Source organism: Ostrinia furnacalis, unplaced genomic scaffold, assembly GCF_004193835.3.
Source record: "Ostrinia furnacalis isolate ACB-3 unplaced genomic scaffold, ASM419383v2 OfSCF6127, whole genome shotgun sequence".
Classification (NCBI taxonomy): domain Eukaryota; kingdom Metazoa; phylum Arthropoda; class Insecta; order Lepidoptera; family Crambidae; genus Ostrinia; species Ostrinia furnacalis.
Genome location: NW_021136366.1, coordinates 81,575 through 100,646, shown reverse-complemented (window position 1 = coordinate 100,646; position 19,072 = coordinate 81,575). Strand labels below are relative to the sequence as shown.

Genomic DNA, 19,072 nt, shown 5'->3' with positions numbered 1-19,072 from the left:
ATTGACACACTTTTTATGAGCTTTTATAATATTTTGATCATAATATAGAAAATTGTTATTTCAGTCTGCAGTTGAAACTCTAAAAAAAAAAAACAAAAAATCTGGTAAAAAGATTTTAAAGTAACTCAAATCCCAACAACATACTGAAAGAAGTTACCAGAACATAAAATACTTAGCGAACTCCTTTTAAATTCACTTCCAGATGGTATCAACGTCAAATTGAACTTCTACAAAGTTAGTTAGACGGGCAAAGGGAATGTAGGTCAAGTGCTAATTCGCGATGCAGTTCGAAGTGCCGGGTATTCGTCAGTTGGAAGCTGCACTTTCTGGGCCCTACTTAAAGTTATAGTAAAACTATTCGACGACTGACCAGCATATTTCATAACTTAAGAGGGACTTTACTTTAAAAGCGACGAAAGAAGCGACAAATTAAGGTGTTATCTTCAAAATATAGAAAGTAGAAAACTTAATTGACACAACATTTGCAATAGAATCATAGTAAGTTCAGAATGTATGACAACGACACTATTTCCGTGAACACCCCTGTTGTTGACATTGCTCATCCCTTCGAATAAATACCTATCTCTGTCAAGTTCTATTTACTCTTAAGCAAGTTAGTGCGGTGTCGTTCAAAATAACTGATGAAACGTAGAAAGTATGACCAATAGATAGGTAATCATGAATCGTATTAGGTATATCATATTTTATATTTTTGTCAAATTGTACAGTCACGGAATGAAAAGGTTCGTCAGTTTTCAAATTGATTCCTTCAATGAATCGCGAGCACATAATACCTTTTGAAACTATGTCACAGAATAATCTCGAGTTAGAGAAAATAATCTTTAACTGTTCGTCAGTAAAGTTCAAAATTATTTAGATCAAAGTTGTTTGACGATTTAACTTGTCAAGAAGATTATTATGATTGATAAACTAAAACCTTGTTGGTTCAACCTGCCATATCTATTAAATAAAAAAAAACTACATTTTGTAACATTGCACTGATGGGATAGAAAAATAAACAAGCAAAACCTTATTTGTTAGCAAACGTCATATTATTTATTTAAATGTTAGCAGCACTGTTTCTTGCTGTTATGTTGGCAGGTTTGACTCTTACAGTACCTAGTGCAAGCGAAAACCGACACTAAGGTGACGAACCTTTTCATTCCGCGACNTGTCAAATTGTACATACACTCTGTGTCGCAATGTGGTCAAAATATTATTTTAGTATAATTTTAACATTAGAGCTCCAAGTTTAATCGTTATTGTTGTCGTTACGTGACCCCAAAAGTTTATGAAAAATAAGCTGCGATAATATACCAGAGAGGATTCAGAATGAGGGGTCAAAATTCATGCGTTATAATCTGTTAATTGTGTGCGAAAGGTCTGCTTCGCTAAAACGTTATTGCTCTAACCGCTTGCGAAAAATTGCTCATTTTATTCTGGCAATACCGGAGCCTTACTAGTCAGCTATTCAGCTTTGAGGTTTATCTCATTTATGCTCTCGTTTACGAGAGAAAATTAAATTTGAAAAAGAAACGAGCAGCGGAGTGGAATTACATGAAAACTTGCAGCCGGGATGGCGGCTAGCTCATTACTAGCGGCCGGTGTTGCCAGATGCACAGTATTAACTTGGATAAACTTGTATTTTCTTTTGTGGACAGGAATTCTATGTAATATTGTGGCGGTTGTTACTAAGATCGGAACCCTGGTATAGCTTTTTTTTTCTTGGCTTTCGCGGTTTGCGTTAGCCACAACGGTAAGGTATAGTTTTATGAGACGCCATTTCAAATCTATGAAACTGAAGGCTTAAGGTGCCAAATAAAGGACAAATTAAATTGACCTGCATTAAGTAATTGACTCGATGCTTCTTTATCTTAATTATACTGGAAATAATTGCGCAAAATCTATTGATTTGTGTGTCCCACCTGGAAATCAAATTCAGAACATCTGGGCAATCATAGCAGCTCATAATGCCAGCATCCCTAATTGACATTACTTGCGCAAAAATAAATCTGTAAAAAAATTACTGTACAATACGAATACATAGGTTTTTGATAGGAACAAACCGTCAATTTTATCAGCAAAAAGTGAAACCACCTGCATAAAATTACATAGAGCGCGGGCGATTCTGGTTCCAACACGTCAGAGACAGCTAATTTAATTAAGTAACGACAGTGTAACAGTGCGCACCTTGCCAGTTACCGCACTGTAATCATCATTAGGACTTGCTTGCATTATGCACTCTTTCAACGATCTGTAGCTGATAATAAAGACAGTGGCTTTATTATGCTGAAAGATGTTTTGAAGAAAATGTAGAGAGCATGATTTAGATTTGAATTTATGTAAGTGTACAAATTAGAAAATGGTTGAGTTGAAGAATATTTAATTTAAAGGTTACATTTTCGATCATTAATAGATATTTTCCTGACATTCTTGGGTCATCGAGGGAAAGCCTGGCGTTACAGTCAGACAAAGTAATTAAGTATTTGTACCCGTGTAAAAGTTTAACCTTAAAACGTTTTCTAAAAGTTTAAAATTTTTAACGAAATTACCATATCATGTGAGATAGATTTGTGGCTCGCCACAAAAACGGGCCAAGGGTTCAAACGCGGGTTTACGCCAATAAAACGACTGGGGCTGCCTTAATTAAAAGAAAGCAGTATGTGCGGTGAACACAGTAATTTTTAAGCCCGTTTCTGTTTTAATATAGAGCCAATTTTCCTAGGTATTTAGCGTCATTCAGTTCGTAAAATAACAATGGTTTTCAAGAATATTAGTACAATTTAATTTAGTTAAATTAATGTAGTTTTTGGAGTGGAAACAAATACATTTACTTATTCCGTTGTGTTTATTTCGCATTACGAGTACTTATGTGGGTCACAGTCCAAGACCTAAGTAAAGTTAGTTTGACTTAGCTCCCATAGTGTTATTACAGCTTGCAATTTGCACACAACTACATACATATAACTATTAGAAAACTGTGTCAAGCAATTTAAACTGACTTACCGTGAATTACACCGTGTTTGATGTAACCATTGATTGTATTTTACTAAAATTATCGAATATACTTTACATGAATTTGGCCTTTCAGAGAGCTGGTAGTCTCCGTGGCGCCATTAGCATCACGGAGGGGATGAATGCTGTAAGTATTTTCAAATATATATATATATATGTGTTGTGTGTATATATATATTTATGTTGTCCATCCCCGCCGCGATGCTATGGTGTCCAGGAGAATAACAGCATAAGGTCAAACTTATTATGTACTTACTATATTCGGAGCCCATTTTAATTTTCCTTCGATTTCAACAAGTCTGGAGAACGTTTTTACATTCATTAAATCCTTACAAATTGGCTTCGCAATAAAAATCCCACGTAAACAAAGCTCTTGTGAATTATATTCCACCTACGTTCAACGTCTAGGGGCATTACAGATTTACAGTATACTTTTTGTACACATGTAGGCGAATACATTGTATTTTGTGAACTAGATTCGACTCGCTATTTTTTTATGTTACTTATAAGATACATATTTGTCGCTTTTTATGTACTTACGATTAGAGCAAGTTATTGCTTTTTATGGGCTTCTTATTATTATTTTTAAGTTATTAACAATTTACTGTTGAAATCCTAACCGACCTTCTATTGATAAAATTTGGACAAATCAACTTAAGTTACTGATCTTTCTAGATTAAAATTGCTTCTAAAACGCGATCAGCGATCGTCATAATTCGGAATATTCCTAAAGGACAATGATACACAGCTCGTTGAAAGTTACAAAATTGGTACAAAATACGACGCTAAAAGTAGCTCGTCTGCGCTGGCCTTTTATCTAAATAAATATATAAAAAGGAGAAACTGACTGTCTGACTGACAGATCAACGCACAGCCTAAACGGCTAAACGTAGGCACTTGAAATTTGGAAGGGACGTAGCTTAGGTACCGTAGAGGTGCACTAAGAAAGGAATTCCCGAAATTCCCACGGGAACGGGAATTAGGTGGAAAAACGGGATTCACGCGTACGAAGTCGCGGGCGGCCGCTAGTCGAGTATAAATATAATTAGATATCTCCGATCTATATCCGATCAATAAGTGTTACTTTCACATATTATTTGCGAAAACAAAGTCTCATTTCATTCTTCGTAAAATACGAGGGCCATAATGTAGTAGGTATATTATGTATATGTAGGTATGTACAAATTACATATAGGTACACAATTTGTATCGTATGGAGAATTATTATCACAAAGACGCGATGATACGAGCTAGAGCTGACTATCCTACATAATAATTTTCATAAATAATAGTAGCTTTTTTTTGTTAAGATAAAAAAGATTAATTGCAACATAAAAACATTTTCATTAAGTTTCAAGTCTGCAACCGTTTCAGAGTTATCATTTCCGTCACGTATATCCTCTGATAGAGTTTCAGTTTCTCTCCAGCTTTGTGAAATTATTTTAGTCTGTCGTTGCTGCAAACTTTTCCCATTTTCAAACGCAAAACGCCCCAATGACTCGTTTGTAGAGTACGTCTGAAATGTAATTTCATTATGTAAGTATACATTTTATAACAAGCTTATTCGCGCCAGTAGACTCTAGCTTTACAAACAAAAAGCTTTACATTGTGATGGATTTTTATGTAATAAAATTGGCCATGCATCTATTTATAGGTACTGATAATTAAATTATGGTAGAAACGAAGAATGGAAAATTGTTTATCAAAATTCTTTCCACTGTTTGATGTCTGTTTGTATCATGAATACATATTAAAACTTAGCAGCCATAACATAAGTAGGTAGGTATATCGTTTTTCCTCCTAGTTAATTGAAATCACTCTTAATTAAGCTACTTACTTAAGTATTATCTTAATTATGTATATCAATATTTCCCATTGCCATCGCTAATCAAGCGTGCTTTACGAGTACATGAAGGTAGTTCTTACAATGATTTTACAGTTATGAATTTTGTTTATGAAAATCTGTGGTTTAAAATGTGTACTATTTGTCTCAAAATAAAAGTGTCTGTCCCTGATAGAATTTTGTTTCTTTATTAATCGTTACAATTACATAGTTTCCAACAACGTCCAGTGACTATCTCATCACAAAAATGAATCTAACAGCATCACATAAACTCCCTAGCAATTTCGGAACATAAATTATGTGGACTTAATCTCTAGCGACATGGCCCACTTAACGGAGCTTTATTTGGTCCAGGCTATTTTCAACCGACTTCAAAAAAGGAGGAGGTTCTCAATTCAACCCGTATGTTTTTTTTTTTTTTTTTNAAAGTAAATAACTATAAAGATCTATACATAATTATCTTTCTAATTTACATATTATAAATACGACTCGACATACATAACTATGCGAAATTATAGGTTTAATCGATATACATAAAACAAAGGGCTATCAAATTATACATTTCTATGGTTTTCTAAAATAAACTATGATTTATACATCTCCAACGTCCCACATACGCCTATTAATCAGTAATTAAGGACTCGACACATTACTAATTGAGAACCAACAAAGAGAAAGTGGACTGTATTACGAAGTTATCGACATTTAAACTATACAAACTTTATAAAACGAAATAAAAATGAAACAACTATGAAACAACTATGAAACAAAAACGAAACAATTATTTACAGCTATTTAAGTTTCTATTCGGGGCCGTCCGTCGTGCACAAATACCTATATTATTAGCTTTGTTGAGAGAAAATCTTTAAGCGAAATAATGCCTACCGTATTTTGCGTTTGTCCGTTGAATAACAATGGTTTTCAAGAATTTTAGTATAGTTTAATTTATTTAAATTAATGTAGTTTTTGGAGTGGAAACAAATTCATTTAAATTCCGTTGTGTTTATTTCGCATTACGAGTACTTATGCGGGTCACAGTCCAAGACCTAAGCAAAGTTAGTTTGACTTAGCTCCCATAGTGTTATTACAGTTTGCAATTTGCACACAACTATAACTATTAGAAAACTGTGTCAGGCAATTTAAACTGACTTACCGTAAATTACACCGTGTTTGATGTAACCATTGATTGTATTTTATTAAAATTATCGAATTTACTATACATAAATTTGGCCTTTCAGAGAGCTGGTAGTCTCCGTGGCGCCATTAGCATCACGGAGGGGATGAATGCTGTAAGTATTTTCAAATATATATATATGTGTTGTGTGTATATATATATATTTATGTTGTCCATCCCCACCGCGATGCTATGGTGTCCAGGAGAATAACAGCAAAAGGTCAAACTTATTATGTACTTATTATATTCGTAGTCTATTTTAATTTTCCTTCGATTTCAACAAGTCTGGAGAACGTTCTTACATTCAATTTTAATCCTTACAAATTGGCTTCGCAATAAAAATCTCACGTAAACAAAGCTCTTGTGAATTATATTCCACTTACGTTCAACGTCTAGGGGTATTACAGACTTGCAGAATACTTTTTGTGGGTACACATGTAGGCGAATACATCGTATTTTGGAAACTATGTAAATTCGACTCGCTATTTTGATGTTACTTAAAAGATACATATTTGTCGCTTTTTATGTACGTACGATTAGAGCAAGTTATTATTGCTTTATATGGGCTTCTCATTGTTATTTTTAAGTTATTGACAATTAACTGTTGAAATCCTAACCGATCTTCTATTAACAAATCAACTTAAGCTAATTTATCTTTCTAGATTACAAATAGCTTCTAAAACGCTATCAGCGATCGTCATACTTCGGATTATTCCTAAAGCACAATGATACACAACACGTTGCAAGTTACAAAATTGATACAAAAAACGAGTACGATGCTAAAAGTAGCTCGTCTGCGATGGCCTTTAATCGAGTATAAATATAATTAGATGAACCGATCAATAAGTGTTGCTTTCACATATTAATTATTTGCGAAAACAAAGGCCCATTTCATTCTTCTTAAAATACGAGAGCCATAATGTAGTAGGTATATTATGTACAAATTACACATACACAATTGTATTGTATGGAGAATCAAACACAAAGACGCTATGATACGACCTAGAGCTGACTGTCCTACATATAAAAAATATCATAAATGAAACAATTAGGTATACCTACATAAGTTTTTTTTTATGTAAGACAAGGGTATTTGACCGCAATCGCACCTGGTGTTAGGTAAGATAACTTTACTCATTTTCAAAATTAAAAGAACCGTTTTTATTTATTTCTAAAGATAAAAGAGATTAATTGCAACATAAAACCATTTTCATTAAGTTTCAAGTCTGCAACCGTTTCAGAGTTATCATTTCCGTCACGTATATCCTCTGATAGAGTTTCAGTTTCTCTCCAGCTTTGTGAAATTATTTTAGTCTGTCGTTGCTTCAAACTTTTCCCATTTTCAAACGCAAAACGCCCCAATGACTCGTTTGTGGAGTACGTCTGAAATGTAATTTCATTATGTAAGTATACATTTTATAACAAGCTTATTCGCGCCGGTAGACTCTAGCTTTACAAACAAAAAGCTTTACATTGTGATGGATTTTCTATGTAATAAAATTGGCCATGCATCTATTTATACTAATAATTAAATTATGGTAGAAACGAAGAATAGAAAATTGTGTATCAAAATTCTTTCCGCTGTTTGATGTTTGTTTGTATCATGAATACATATTAAAACACAGCAGCCATAACATAAGTAGGTAGGTATATCGTTTTTCCTCCTAGTTAATTGAAATCACTCTTAATTAAGCTACTTACTTAAGTATTGTCTTAATTATGTATATCAATATTTCCCATTGCCATCGCTAATCAAGCGTGCTTTACGAGTACATGTAGTTATAGTTCTTCAATGATTTTACAGTTACGATACGATTTTGTTTATGAAAATCAGCAGCTCAAATGTGTACCTACTATTTGTCTGAAAATGAAAGTGTCTGTCCCTGATAGAATTTTGTTCTTTTATTAATCGTTACAATTACATAGTTTCCAACAACGTCCAGTGACTATCTCATCACAAAAATGAATCAAGCAGCATCACATAAACTCCCAAGCAATTACGGAACATAAATTATGTCGACTTAATCTCTTGCGACATGGCCCACTTAACGGAGCTTTATTTGGTCCAGGCTATTTTTCTTTGCGTCATACCTGGCTTACACTGGTCAGGGCTTGATAAATTACACAATATAATGTATTAAATCACTAGCCCAGCTTAGGAACTGTGATAGTAAACCATAGCGCTTGTGCCAGATGCTACGAGATATGTTCTGCAATGATTTGATTCTTGAAATTATGAATGTTGTATTCAGACTCTTACGCCCGTATTCTCAAACATTACTATGAAGTCTCTCAGTGCGCGTGAACGCACAGGGTGACATATGAACCAATCACAGAGCTCTATTCAACGCTGTGCGTTTGATTTGCTGTTTTACTAGTCCAGCTTAGGAACTGTGATAGTAACCATAGCGGTTGTGCCAGATGCTACGTTATGTTTGCCACAATATGTTTTGCAATGATTAATTGATTCTTGGAATTATAAATGTTGTATTCTGACGCCCGTATTTTCAAACATTACTATAAAGTCTCTCAGTGCGCGTGAGGGCACTGGGTGATATATGAACCAATCACAGGGCTCTATTCAACGCTGTGCGTTCGATTTGCTGTTTTACTAAAGCAAGCATCGTTTGTGAATACGGGCGTTATACTTTGTTAAAATTTACTCAAGGAGCACCAGAATTTCATTTAAATATTGTCTCGCAACTATTACAATGACATTATGAGATGCCACATTATTAAAATGTGCCGTCGTCTGTTTATTTTCTTTAGGTAGTGTTTTTAAAGGCTCACATAGGTAATTGAAGAAAAATAGAAGCTGTTTTCACAAAATATCACAAAATTAAATCGCCCTGATTTAATTTTGTGTAAAATCATTGTTTGTGAAAATGGTTTCTCAAATCCTGACAATAATACCTCTTCCCTAAAATGCTTTTATTATTGGGAATTGTCTACCTTTCTTCTAAAACAGCGACGCCTAAAAATGATTCTACTCGTAACTTGAAGTCTTGAATTATTGGGTATGCGTAAAGCAGGTATTTTTTATTTAAAATTAATTTTGTTGTTGTTACAGACAGCAGTAAAAGTGGAGACACATTCATGTCGACACGCAACCAAGAAGAGTAACGCGCACAAGAACCAAAACCAGAAAGTAATACCTTGTAAGTACCATTAACTATATTTTATTTCCTTACTATTAGGAAAGCTAGGGTTTTACAGTAGATTATAGATACATACAGTTAAATCTATACAACATTGGCGTAAATACATCATAACTACCCATTTTCTCATAACTCCAGATTAAAGCAGTTTTCGTAAAAAATCCATTAAATCTGTCACTGTAGGTACTTGTACTTTCGGAAAAAGCTCTGTAAGATTTTCAGACCAAACTAATTTCGATCACAAAACTCTATCACCACATTATTCTTCTACTTTCATTGCCTACTGAAACTTTCCGTATCCACTAAATTGAATTTATAAACAGAGCGTTCCAAGCGCATAGACTTGAGACTAGAATTGGGGCAGCCTTCAAGATTTGTTCAGTAAACAAACAATATTGTAAATGCAAGTAAAATAACTGTTCCTAACTAGGGTTGCCAGGTGTCCAGCTTAAGCCGGACATGTTCAGACGGACGGACGGTCGTATCCGGTCAAATATTCTCTCCTCCGACCTGTCCTGCTTTTGTTAGGCTTTTTACGTGGAGCCCATAAACACTTGCTTTGGGCATCAGATGTTGAGGGGCACCAAAAAGAGCACGAAAAATTTGGTATCACATTCAACTAGGCGAATAAAAAAAAGGGGGGGGGGGACTGTAGCCTATGATTGTCCGGCCAAATTAAGCACCGAGTCCGGCTTTTGAGTTTTTGGACCTGGCAACCCTATTCCTAACCCTACATCATCCCGGCTTTCGTCAGCTCTCCCAGTCCCATCCGAAATGCATTTCGCTTGAAGCATTTTCATATTTGATGTTGCCGTAAGAGTGATTTTAAAAATGTGAAACAGAAAAACAGTACTGTGCTATTTCTAAAAGGAATCATTTAAGGAATATTTGGAGTTGGGAATTTTCAGTGTGCAATTTGGGTAAAATAGGCGTATCGTTATTTTGTGACGGAAAAGGTCGCAATTTCCGCGATAACGTAATTATTAGTACTTTGCATCATCGGAGCAGAACATTTTATAAAAATATATACTTATAATATCATATTTTCTTTATCATTCTGCAATAAAATTTATCAACAAATATCAAGAAACAGCAAATGAGGCGCCATTTGTTTATTTTCCCATTATTTCTTCTAGTTAGTTAAGAAATACTTTATCTTTATCTCCATAACTTTATTTTCCATATTTGTTAAACAAGCAAAGAAGCGCTCCTTGATATAAAGCTATGAACTCAAACAACCTAAATTCGGGGCTACAAATTTGAGTAGTGCGTTGGAAGTCTAAACACAAATCAACTTCAACTACTGGAGCTGGTAGGATACTTAATTAGATTTCTACTGCCAGCAACACGCCCGTCTCATGAGCAATCGCCTAACTTTATCTTCTTCGAGTAACATGTCGGGATTAATGAAACTTATTCATCTTATATCATTATTATAGACAATAATAGAGTAGTTAAGTAGACATAAACTATGCAACTTACAATAGGTCTTACCTACGAAATTGCCATTTGGAATAGCAGTTAGACGTCCAAAAAGCAATTACTTTTGGAGTCTAGGTATTAAGTCCTATTGATTTCAATAAAAAGTCCAACTTATTTAAATCTAGACATATTATAACAAAAGTCTATGTTAGGTATGTGTTACTCTATAGGTTCTAAGTCTTAGCCTTACCGTTTTCTAGACAAAGTCCCACATAAATAAGTGCCTTTATTGCACTGGACGTCCAAATACAAAACAATTACATTAACACGAAGTTGCAAACTGACACGTAATATTTTCGACTTCATCATACCTACTATACTGGAACTCCCCCTTTCCAGGTTAATGTTTCACAATATTTAGCTAAACGGTACCACAATTGCGTATCCCTGTGTTGTGTGTAACCCTCAAACGTCGTCTTATTTGTTCTCTGTACTAAAACAAGGAATTTCAGTCTCGTACATCCATTCTGGTTCATACCGCTAATTCTCTTCGCCGCAGTTACGTCTTCGGGGAATCTGAATAAAGTTGGGAGCCCTATTAGGGGTGTTACATTGTGCCACACATATTGCTACTTACATGTTACATATTATTTTATTAGTGTTTATTTGATTGCTCGAACAATCGGGGTTAAATGTAGTTTTTTTTAAACCAAATTATTTTTACTTAGCTTCTGCCCATGTAGATTTCGGTATATCACAAGTGAAATATTGGAGCTTTATCACAAATAAATTAACATGCCTTGACCACTTGATTTCCATAAACCTTAATTTATAATAGTGTTCAATGCGCGTTTAAAAAACTTTTTCTGATAACTCTATGTCTTAAAGTAGCTCTCTTTCAGATGTGTTTTAGTAAAAAGGCTGTAACTAATTACATTACTTTTACGCTGCGTAACGTGTCTCACATTTTATCCATATTCGGTTGTAGCAACTTTTTTAATTTATGGAAAGTACAGTCAGCAGCACCTCGTCTTAAGTTATATTTTTTTTTGTGAAATAGCACCTATAACATCTCCATCAAAGGTTCTATGTACCATCTTTTGTACTGTATTGTAAAATACCACTTAAAGCACATGGTTTAACTGGATGCCGCCTGTAGGTACTCCGTAAGTCTCAAGTAAGCCGGGTTCATACCTCCACAATTTATCCGCGCCTGTAACAAAAGCGCTGAATTTTGCCTCCTCTCGTTGAGTTTAAGATGTTTTTGTAATGAGAGCGCCAGTTTCAACGTCTTGAAGCTGCTCCTTTATAATAAGTTAATGGTACCTAATTACACAGGATATAAACAGCTTCAATAACTACGGTAAAGATAACTTCTTAGCGCGGATTTGCCCGCGTAGCCTGTATATCATCTTTATTTTATGATGACAAAAATTCACAGCTCTTAAGAACAAAATAATTTAAAAAAAAAAAATTTTAGCCCACCAATACACCCATCCCGTGCCTAAAAGGATTGTAAAATCCAAACCAAATGTAGGTAAACTATTCTCATAATTATAAAGTATGAAACTTGGTATCCCTAACTTTAAAGTTACGGGTCCCGCATACAATCAATTACTACATTGAAGTTATTCGATTAAAAATGGCCAATTCCTTCTCCGAAGTCCAATCGATCTCAATAAAAAAAACATTAAAATTGGTTCAGTATTTGTGAAAATTTTACAAACAAACGAACAGCTATTTTACTTTCCCATAAAAGTATAAAAGTTAATATCGTTTTAATTTTCATTAAAAGAGCATACCTACCTAGTATTTTATGAAAGCAACCAAAATATAAACTCGAATACCGTGTGTAAAATAACTTCATTAATTAACCCCTGCTAGTTTTACCTCAGAGCAAATAAATTCCAGTAAGCCAAGCGAAGTATTTAACATTAATTTGTGATGGCTACGTCGACATTGTTCACTTGCCAATTAATATTTAAATTACCTATCGATTTTAACTTCGGTTAAATGTAACTGATTTGCCATATTTGTATGTCGAAATAAATGGAATTGTAGTAACAAATTGTGTGTTAACTGTACGGTAGTGTAGTAACATAACAAGCAATGTGTGTAAATGGGAGGTATTGTAAGCGAGTTGATGCCTTTACACAATTGAATTAAATATTGGATGAAATTGCATGGTGTTTTCATTCGAAGCAAATTAAATCCGTATGTGAATGAGTTTACGCTTTATTTTGGCGTTAAAACCTTGAAATCAACATTCAGACATTAAAAGGAAATAAAAATAATAAGAATTTAATAAATACAAATAGTTAATAGGATTTATGTTCATGGGAAGGGAATCATGAAATAGTTAGGTACATAAGTAAATACTATCTAAGTTTGTTCACTATCCAAGTCATCACAATACAAATGACAGCACATCAAGCTAAATACGGTGGCACTTTTCTTGTTGTATCAGAGGCTATTTTGCAACGATTTTGTAAGGTCTAATGTGCTGTGGACTGTACATATTTAATGCAGTCTACACACCAAACCTTTTTTGACATGACTTTTAACATGTTGTTAAAGTACTTACCTTCGACAGGCTTTCGGCGGGCTTGGTGTGTAGAGTCCCTAAAACTAGCTCTGTTTCGTTTGAGGTTAAGTCATCACCATCATTTCAGCCATAGGACGTCCACTGCTGAACATAGGCCTCCCCCAACGATTTCCACAATGGCCGGTTAGTGGCGGCCTGCATCCAGCGCCTTCCCTCTACCTTTATGAGGTCGTCGGTCCACCTTGTGGGTGGACGTCCTACGCTGCGCTTTCCGGTGCGTGGCCTCCACTCCAGAACCTTCCTGCCCCATCGGCTGTCAGTTCTGCATACTAGTATATGCCCTGCCCATTGCCACTTCAGCTTACTAATACGCTATGTCAGTAGTAGAATGAGGCTAAGTAATTGGTATTAAAACAAAATTGTTCATATTACTGTTATTGCAATGTTCACTTTTGTTCGCAGACGACTACAACAGAGTGGTGCTAGATTCAGTGGACCGGGAGCCAGACTCCGATTACATTAATGCTTCCTATATAGATGTAAGTAACACAACATTAAAAGCCATTTTCTTTAACTATAAACATAGAAATAGGATCGTACTGCCAACGTTATCTTCTCTAAGTACTGTGGTACTGCATTAAAGGCTAATTTACACGTATTGTAGTTAAAAAGGTGACTAAATTTTAACCTCATTTTAAGTGATTGCATGTAAACACAGAATTTAGTAGCAATTTGCAAGTTAAAATTTAGTTGTTAACTAACTTGTGTTTACATGCAATTCAATCACTTAAAATTATGTTAAACAGTTACCTACGTAACTACTTAATACGTGTAAATCAGTCATATTATTAAGATAAACGGCTGGCAAGTAAGTCAACGCAAGTTATGAAAATATGTAGGAATTAGCAGCAGTTGATTCAAATTTCGAATAACCCAAAACAATTGAGGTGCGAAATATTTATTTAAGCGAATCAGTATTCGGACTTTTTGGAGGGGAAGTGAAACGTCAGGTTTTTTTTCCTCTTTCAATTTATGGCTTCCTGCGATTTGCACATAGCCAGTGTTCACTTTCCCGCCAAAGCGTCCAAGCGTCATGTTCATGATAAAAAGCGTTGAATCGAATTTCGAATTCGAGCACGAAAACAAGATGTGTGAAATTAATTTCTACAGTTTCGATTTTGCAAATCGGTATTCGATTTGGATTAAAAATGCCCTAAAATACGTTTCTTGAGGAACTCATTTAAAAACGTTTCCATATCTTCCTAAAAAGTCAGTATATTGAAAGGATTTATACAGTTATAAATCTATAGCCAAAGAGTACAAAAGATAAACGAAACGCCTATAATGATTTAGCATTGAACAATCCTACAGCTTTATTATGAAGAGGCTGCTTCCCAGTCGGGTCACGTACCGCCATAATAATTCCAGGAATGTTACTCAAGGGAACCAACGATAAATACGAGTCCCATGAACACCCGGTGGATACGATCGCATTTTAATACTGAAGAAGTAAATAAAGAAAATAAATCATTTGTATTTACATAACGTGCCCTGGATTGAAAAATAATCTGTGAACCTTGTCTTGACAATTATAAAAACGACAAAAAAATATTAACCACATTGACCTAGCCAAAGTCAAATCAAGTGATACAAGTTTACATTTTGTCGCTAGTAAGTACCATTTCACCATTGTATTTGTTAGTTTTGGAGTTCTCACTCTTCTCTCATCCTATTACCTCATATCACATGCATAAGGCCACTATGTTTTTAAATGCTTCAATGAATAAATCCACAATAAAAGAGGATAATCAACTAAAATATAAGGTGTCTGCCAGTGGTGAGAGACTGGTACCTAATGTAGATCTTTTAAAAAGATAAATAAAGCCCTTTCAAAATTATGTACCTAATACCCTCCCGAAAATGAGACCGCCCCGTGTTTCAAAGTGAGGCCGTAAGGAAATTATAAATTGAAAACAAGTCAATGTTTTTCCAGCGCCGGGTTGCGTTTACACTTCCTAATTGCTCAAAAAATGTTTGGGAATAAAAATAAACACCGTCCCCGTGGGTATAATCAGCGCCCTTCCGCTCAGCATTATTCTGAAAGGCCTGAAAGGTCCATGAACATAAAACTCGGCTAAAATTTTCGATTTGCGTCGAACATTTAACCTGGATACCCAATACTCTGAAATTACCTAGAACCTTTCTACAACTGTAGCTGTGCACAATACTCCCTTTGGAATTTAAATCTTACGACTATGTTAATAAAAGCTGATTGGGAAAATGATTACGTAAAGTAGAAAAATCATGATTTTGTGAATATCACTGTTGGTTATTTTCATATGGTGTATTTTTCTAACCTTTTCTACAATGTTTGTTGTCCTTGGTTGCCCCCTCAAGAACACCTGAATATTTTAGCGACGTTAAAGTAAATAAAAAATTAAATGGATTTTAGGTTACTTTTTTCGTTACTAAGTGAAGGTAAGTGCTAAGAAAGTGTTGGCAGAGTCTATAAAAAGTCTCATTTTAAAAGCATTTCGTATTTACATTCATCTACGTAGATACAAAATGACAAACAGTACAAATAGGTTGTTGCAAATGACAAGGGTCAAAGATCCAAGAAAGCCCTTGAGTGCAGGGCACCGGAACTTTCGTAAAGGGCCCAATTATAAACGGGGTCGATTCTGCTAAAGTGGACTGCTCTACGCATTATGTTCTAACGCCTTTGTCGGAAAAATAAACGGACCAACAACGATTGCAAATTAGAAAGTTAACGCGTTGTTAAACAGCAAAGTGGGGGTTTTGTTTGTAATACTGATTTTTAACATTAGACAATTGGAGCGGAGATTTTTCTCAGTAATAAAACATCAAATAAAAGCTTGACTTGTATTAGCAACAATAGAAAATATTCAAAATCTAAGGTCCTTTGGTTGGAAACCCCTTTCGTCAGCATCCAAAACCTGATAATGAAAGACAACTTATGTTGAGCTTCTGGGTAATCTCGCTGAAGTGAGATGCAGGCCAAGTGCTGCTCCGGTGTAGGTAAAAAATTAAATAAAATCTCAATGCACACATCCTAGTCGCCACGAGTAGGTCAATCTTTTAAAATATTGATGCTTTTAAATAACTGTTGGATAGTGCGGTGTGTACCGATACACCACGTTTCATCTTCTATAGGTAGGTAGGTACCTATTTAATATGTCACATGAAATGTAAACAAACTAATATTGTCCACAGAGTGTTTTAAAGCCGAACGCGTATATAGTGACGCAGGGGCCAACGGAGGACACGGTGGTCAGCTTCTGGCGGATGATCTGGCAGGAGCGCGCCGCCGCCATTGTGATGCTCACCAAGACTTTCGACTTTATCAAGGTAATTGTAGAGTGCACTGTCGAGACCTTAACAATATCTAAGATTCACTTGTATGAATGTCTGCTACTTGTATAGCAGAATTTAATGAAATGGCGATCAACATTATCGTGGACAGGGTATAAGAGAAGCACGAGTATAGGATATTTTTACCCTACCAATCAATTGGACGTACTTACCTATTTTTTATGAGCTGTACTAACTACTTTTCGCCTAACTTCAAAAATCAATTGAGTTGAAATAATGTTAGAATTAATGCTGTGCAACGGAGGAGACTTCAATTTAGAATTTTAAGAATTTCGGAAACTGCCCCTCTTGTCTTATTTAACTCATCATAACTATCAATATCAAGTTCACAAAAGTGTCTCGTGTTCCCGAACGACAATAACCCGAAAGGCATTATATACCTGCCTAACTTATGAAGATATTTGCTTCAACGATGGACCTTTGTCCAACAAATGGGCTAGTAATAACCGTTCCAATGTCAAAGGTACAGTCGGCGGCTCATCGTACCTACTAATCATTTTTGTTGCAAAGTCACCTTTATTGCGATGAGATAAGACGCCACTGCTTTAGCTTGATGTGCTGTAAGGGATATTACGTTCGTAAAAGACGGCGACCTCACAACTTTGTCACTGATACTTGAGAAGAAGCTTGAGAAAAACTTTATTACATCCACGGAGCTGGTATCGCGTTTCACAGGAGGCTATGGATTAAAGGCTTTGAACTTTATTTATCTGGATTACAAGTTATTTTCTTAGCAAAATATAATAATATGTAAAATATTGTAAACAATTTAACCCTTCAAGTACTCGCGAATCGAGACAATAGAAATCAATTGTTGCTGCGGCCTCAAGCGACCGCTTAGGATTTGATGGTTAATCAAAATTAAGTTTTTAAGCCGATTATAAATATTCATATATTTTTGGGTTGACAATATTGTTCTGATAATCTAACAGTGGACTGAAGCAGAATGACATTATGGCAGTAGGACGTAGGTTCAAATTTTGTACATACCAGGTTTTCTACCTTTAAAGCTCTACCTAGAATCCAAATCTTTGTCAATTAAATAAGTAAATAGTCAATAGAAAACAGCAGAATTTGATAAATGCGATGTCCATCTACCCAGATCAAATAACAAAACTCTATAAACATCAACGTAAATTGAACGGCGTATTTTCAACAATGCGGACTTACAAAATAAAAAGTGAATTGAATAAGGTTAACTTAAGGCGGGCTACTCATGAATATCCCCCAATATCCTTCAAAACCCATTGGCCGCCAAGAATGAAAGTGTAATTTTAAGTAAGTCCTCGTCAAACCCGCCGCCTTTTTTCGCTTTTGTTACGGCCGTGCGATGGCGGCTAACTTTATGACTCAGTGAGTCGAGGTGCCAAAATTTGGGAGATATTTTTCGCTCTATTTGTCGACGCAGACGCAAAATTTCCATTCGGTTATAAAAGCTACTGATAAAACTGTTGCAGAAAATATTATATTTTCTCGTTCGCTCTGAGCGATTGAATTGTGATATTTAAATATGGTATTGGATCTACCTCTGAATACAAGACTGAGTTTTCCATTCAACAATTTCGATAACGCTGAATGTGCAATATTTTATTGTCAAAATGGATTTGGAGCGTAGGTTTGAATTCTCGTATCTCTTTGTGGTATTTGTTTTCAAGTTGACATTCCTTCTAAAAGTCTTGTTAACGTGATCAAAGAAGTCTTGGATCCCTATAGCTATACCTTATACCTTGTAAAATACCTACACATAAGCTAGTAGGAAAGATTTATAACAAATTGTCATACGATATAAAATTAAAACAATCGACGATCAACAAAATTACAAATGTAACCAATTTGATATCATTAGTAACAGACGCTGTATGTTGTAAAATAGGCCTAGGCGCAGACCACCGACTTTTAGTTGACCGAATAGTTGGGTTGGGCCTGATTCTAATTTGTAGAAGAATCGGCCGATACCAAATCGGTGTAATGTGCTCACTTTTATACATCTCCGTACTGATTAACAGCCCTATCTAACTATCGGCCAACTAAAAGTCGGTGGTCTGCGCCTAGGCTAAAGGTTCCTTTCTACTTTGTCTTTTTATAGACTTAAACCGTTTTTCTTTGGACAGGTAATGTGTGTTCAATACTGGCCACCGAACAAAGAGAAAGACGAGACGTACGGCGACATCAGCGTGGGGATCGTCCAGGAAGAGGAGCTGGCCAATTTCCACATAAGAACTTTTAGACTTTACAAGACAGAAAAAGACGTAAGTACACGAGAACAACTGCATTTAACCATTAATTTGTGAGTTAAAGCTGATTTTTAGGGTCTGTATTTACTTACCAGAGCCTTTACTTACCAGGAGCAATATAGTTGCAAGCTTTCATTCATGAACGTTGAGGATACATTGCAATAAAATTCTAAATAGTTAATTGAGTTCACTTGCTAAATAATTATTCTTTGAAAGAATATGAATTTAACAAATAATCGCAAGTCATTTATTTAGTCTCCACTGCTGGAACACGACTCTTTGTAATTA

The 19,072-nt window shown here is 35.2% G+C and overlaps 1 protein-coding gene across 1 annotated transcript in view; it reads left to right on the top strand.

Annotated features, from left to right (window-relative positions):
* Ptp36E (protein tyrosine phosphatase 36E) overlaps positions 1-19,072 on the top strand; it is a 171,155-nt gene that overhangs the window by 139,948 nt on the left and 12,135 nt on the right. Inside the window, exons 5-8 of the mRNA XM_028317276.1 lie at positions 9,103-9,190; positions 13,620-13,696; positions 16,392-16,526; positions 18,662-18,799. Coding sequence (XP_028173077.1) covers positions 9,103-9,190; positions 13,620-13,696; positions 16,392-16,526; positions 18,662-18,799 — 438 coding nt within the window. The remainder of the gene's footprint in view (positions 1-9,102; positions 9,191-13,619; positions 13,697-16,391; positions 16,527-18,661; positions 18,800-19,072) is intronic.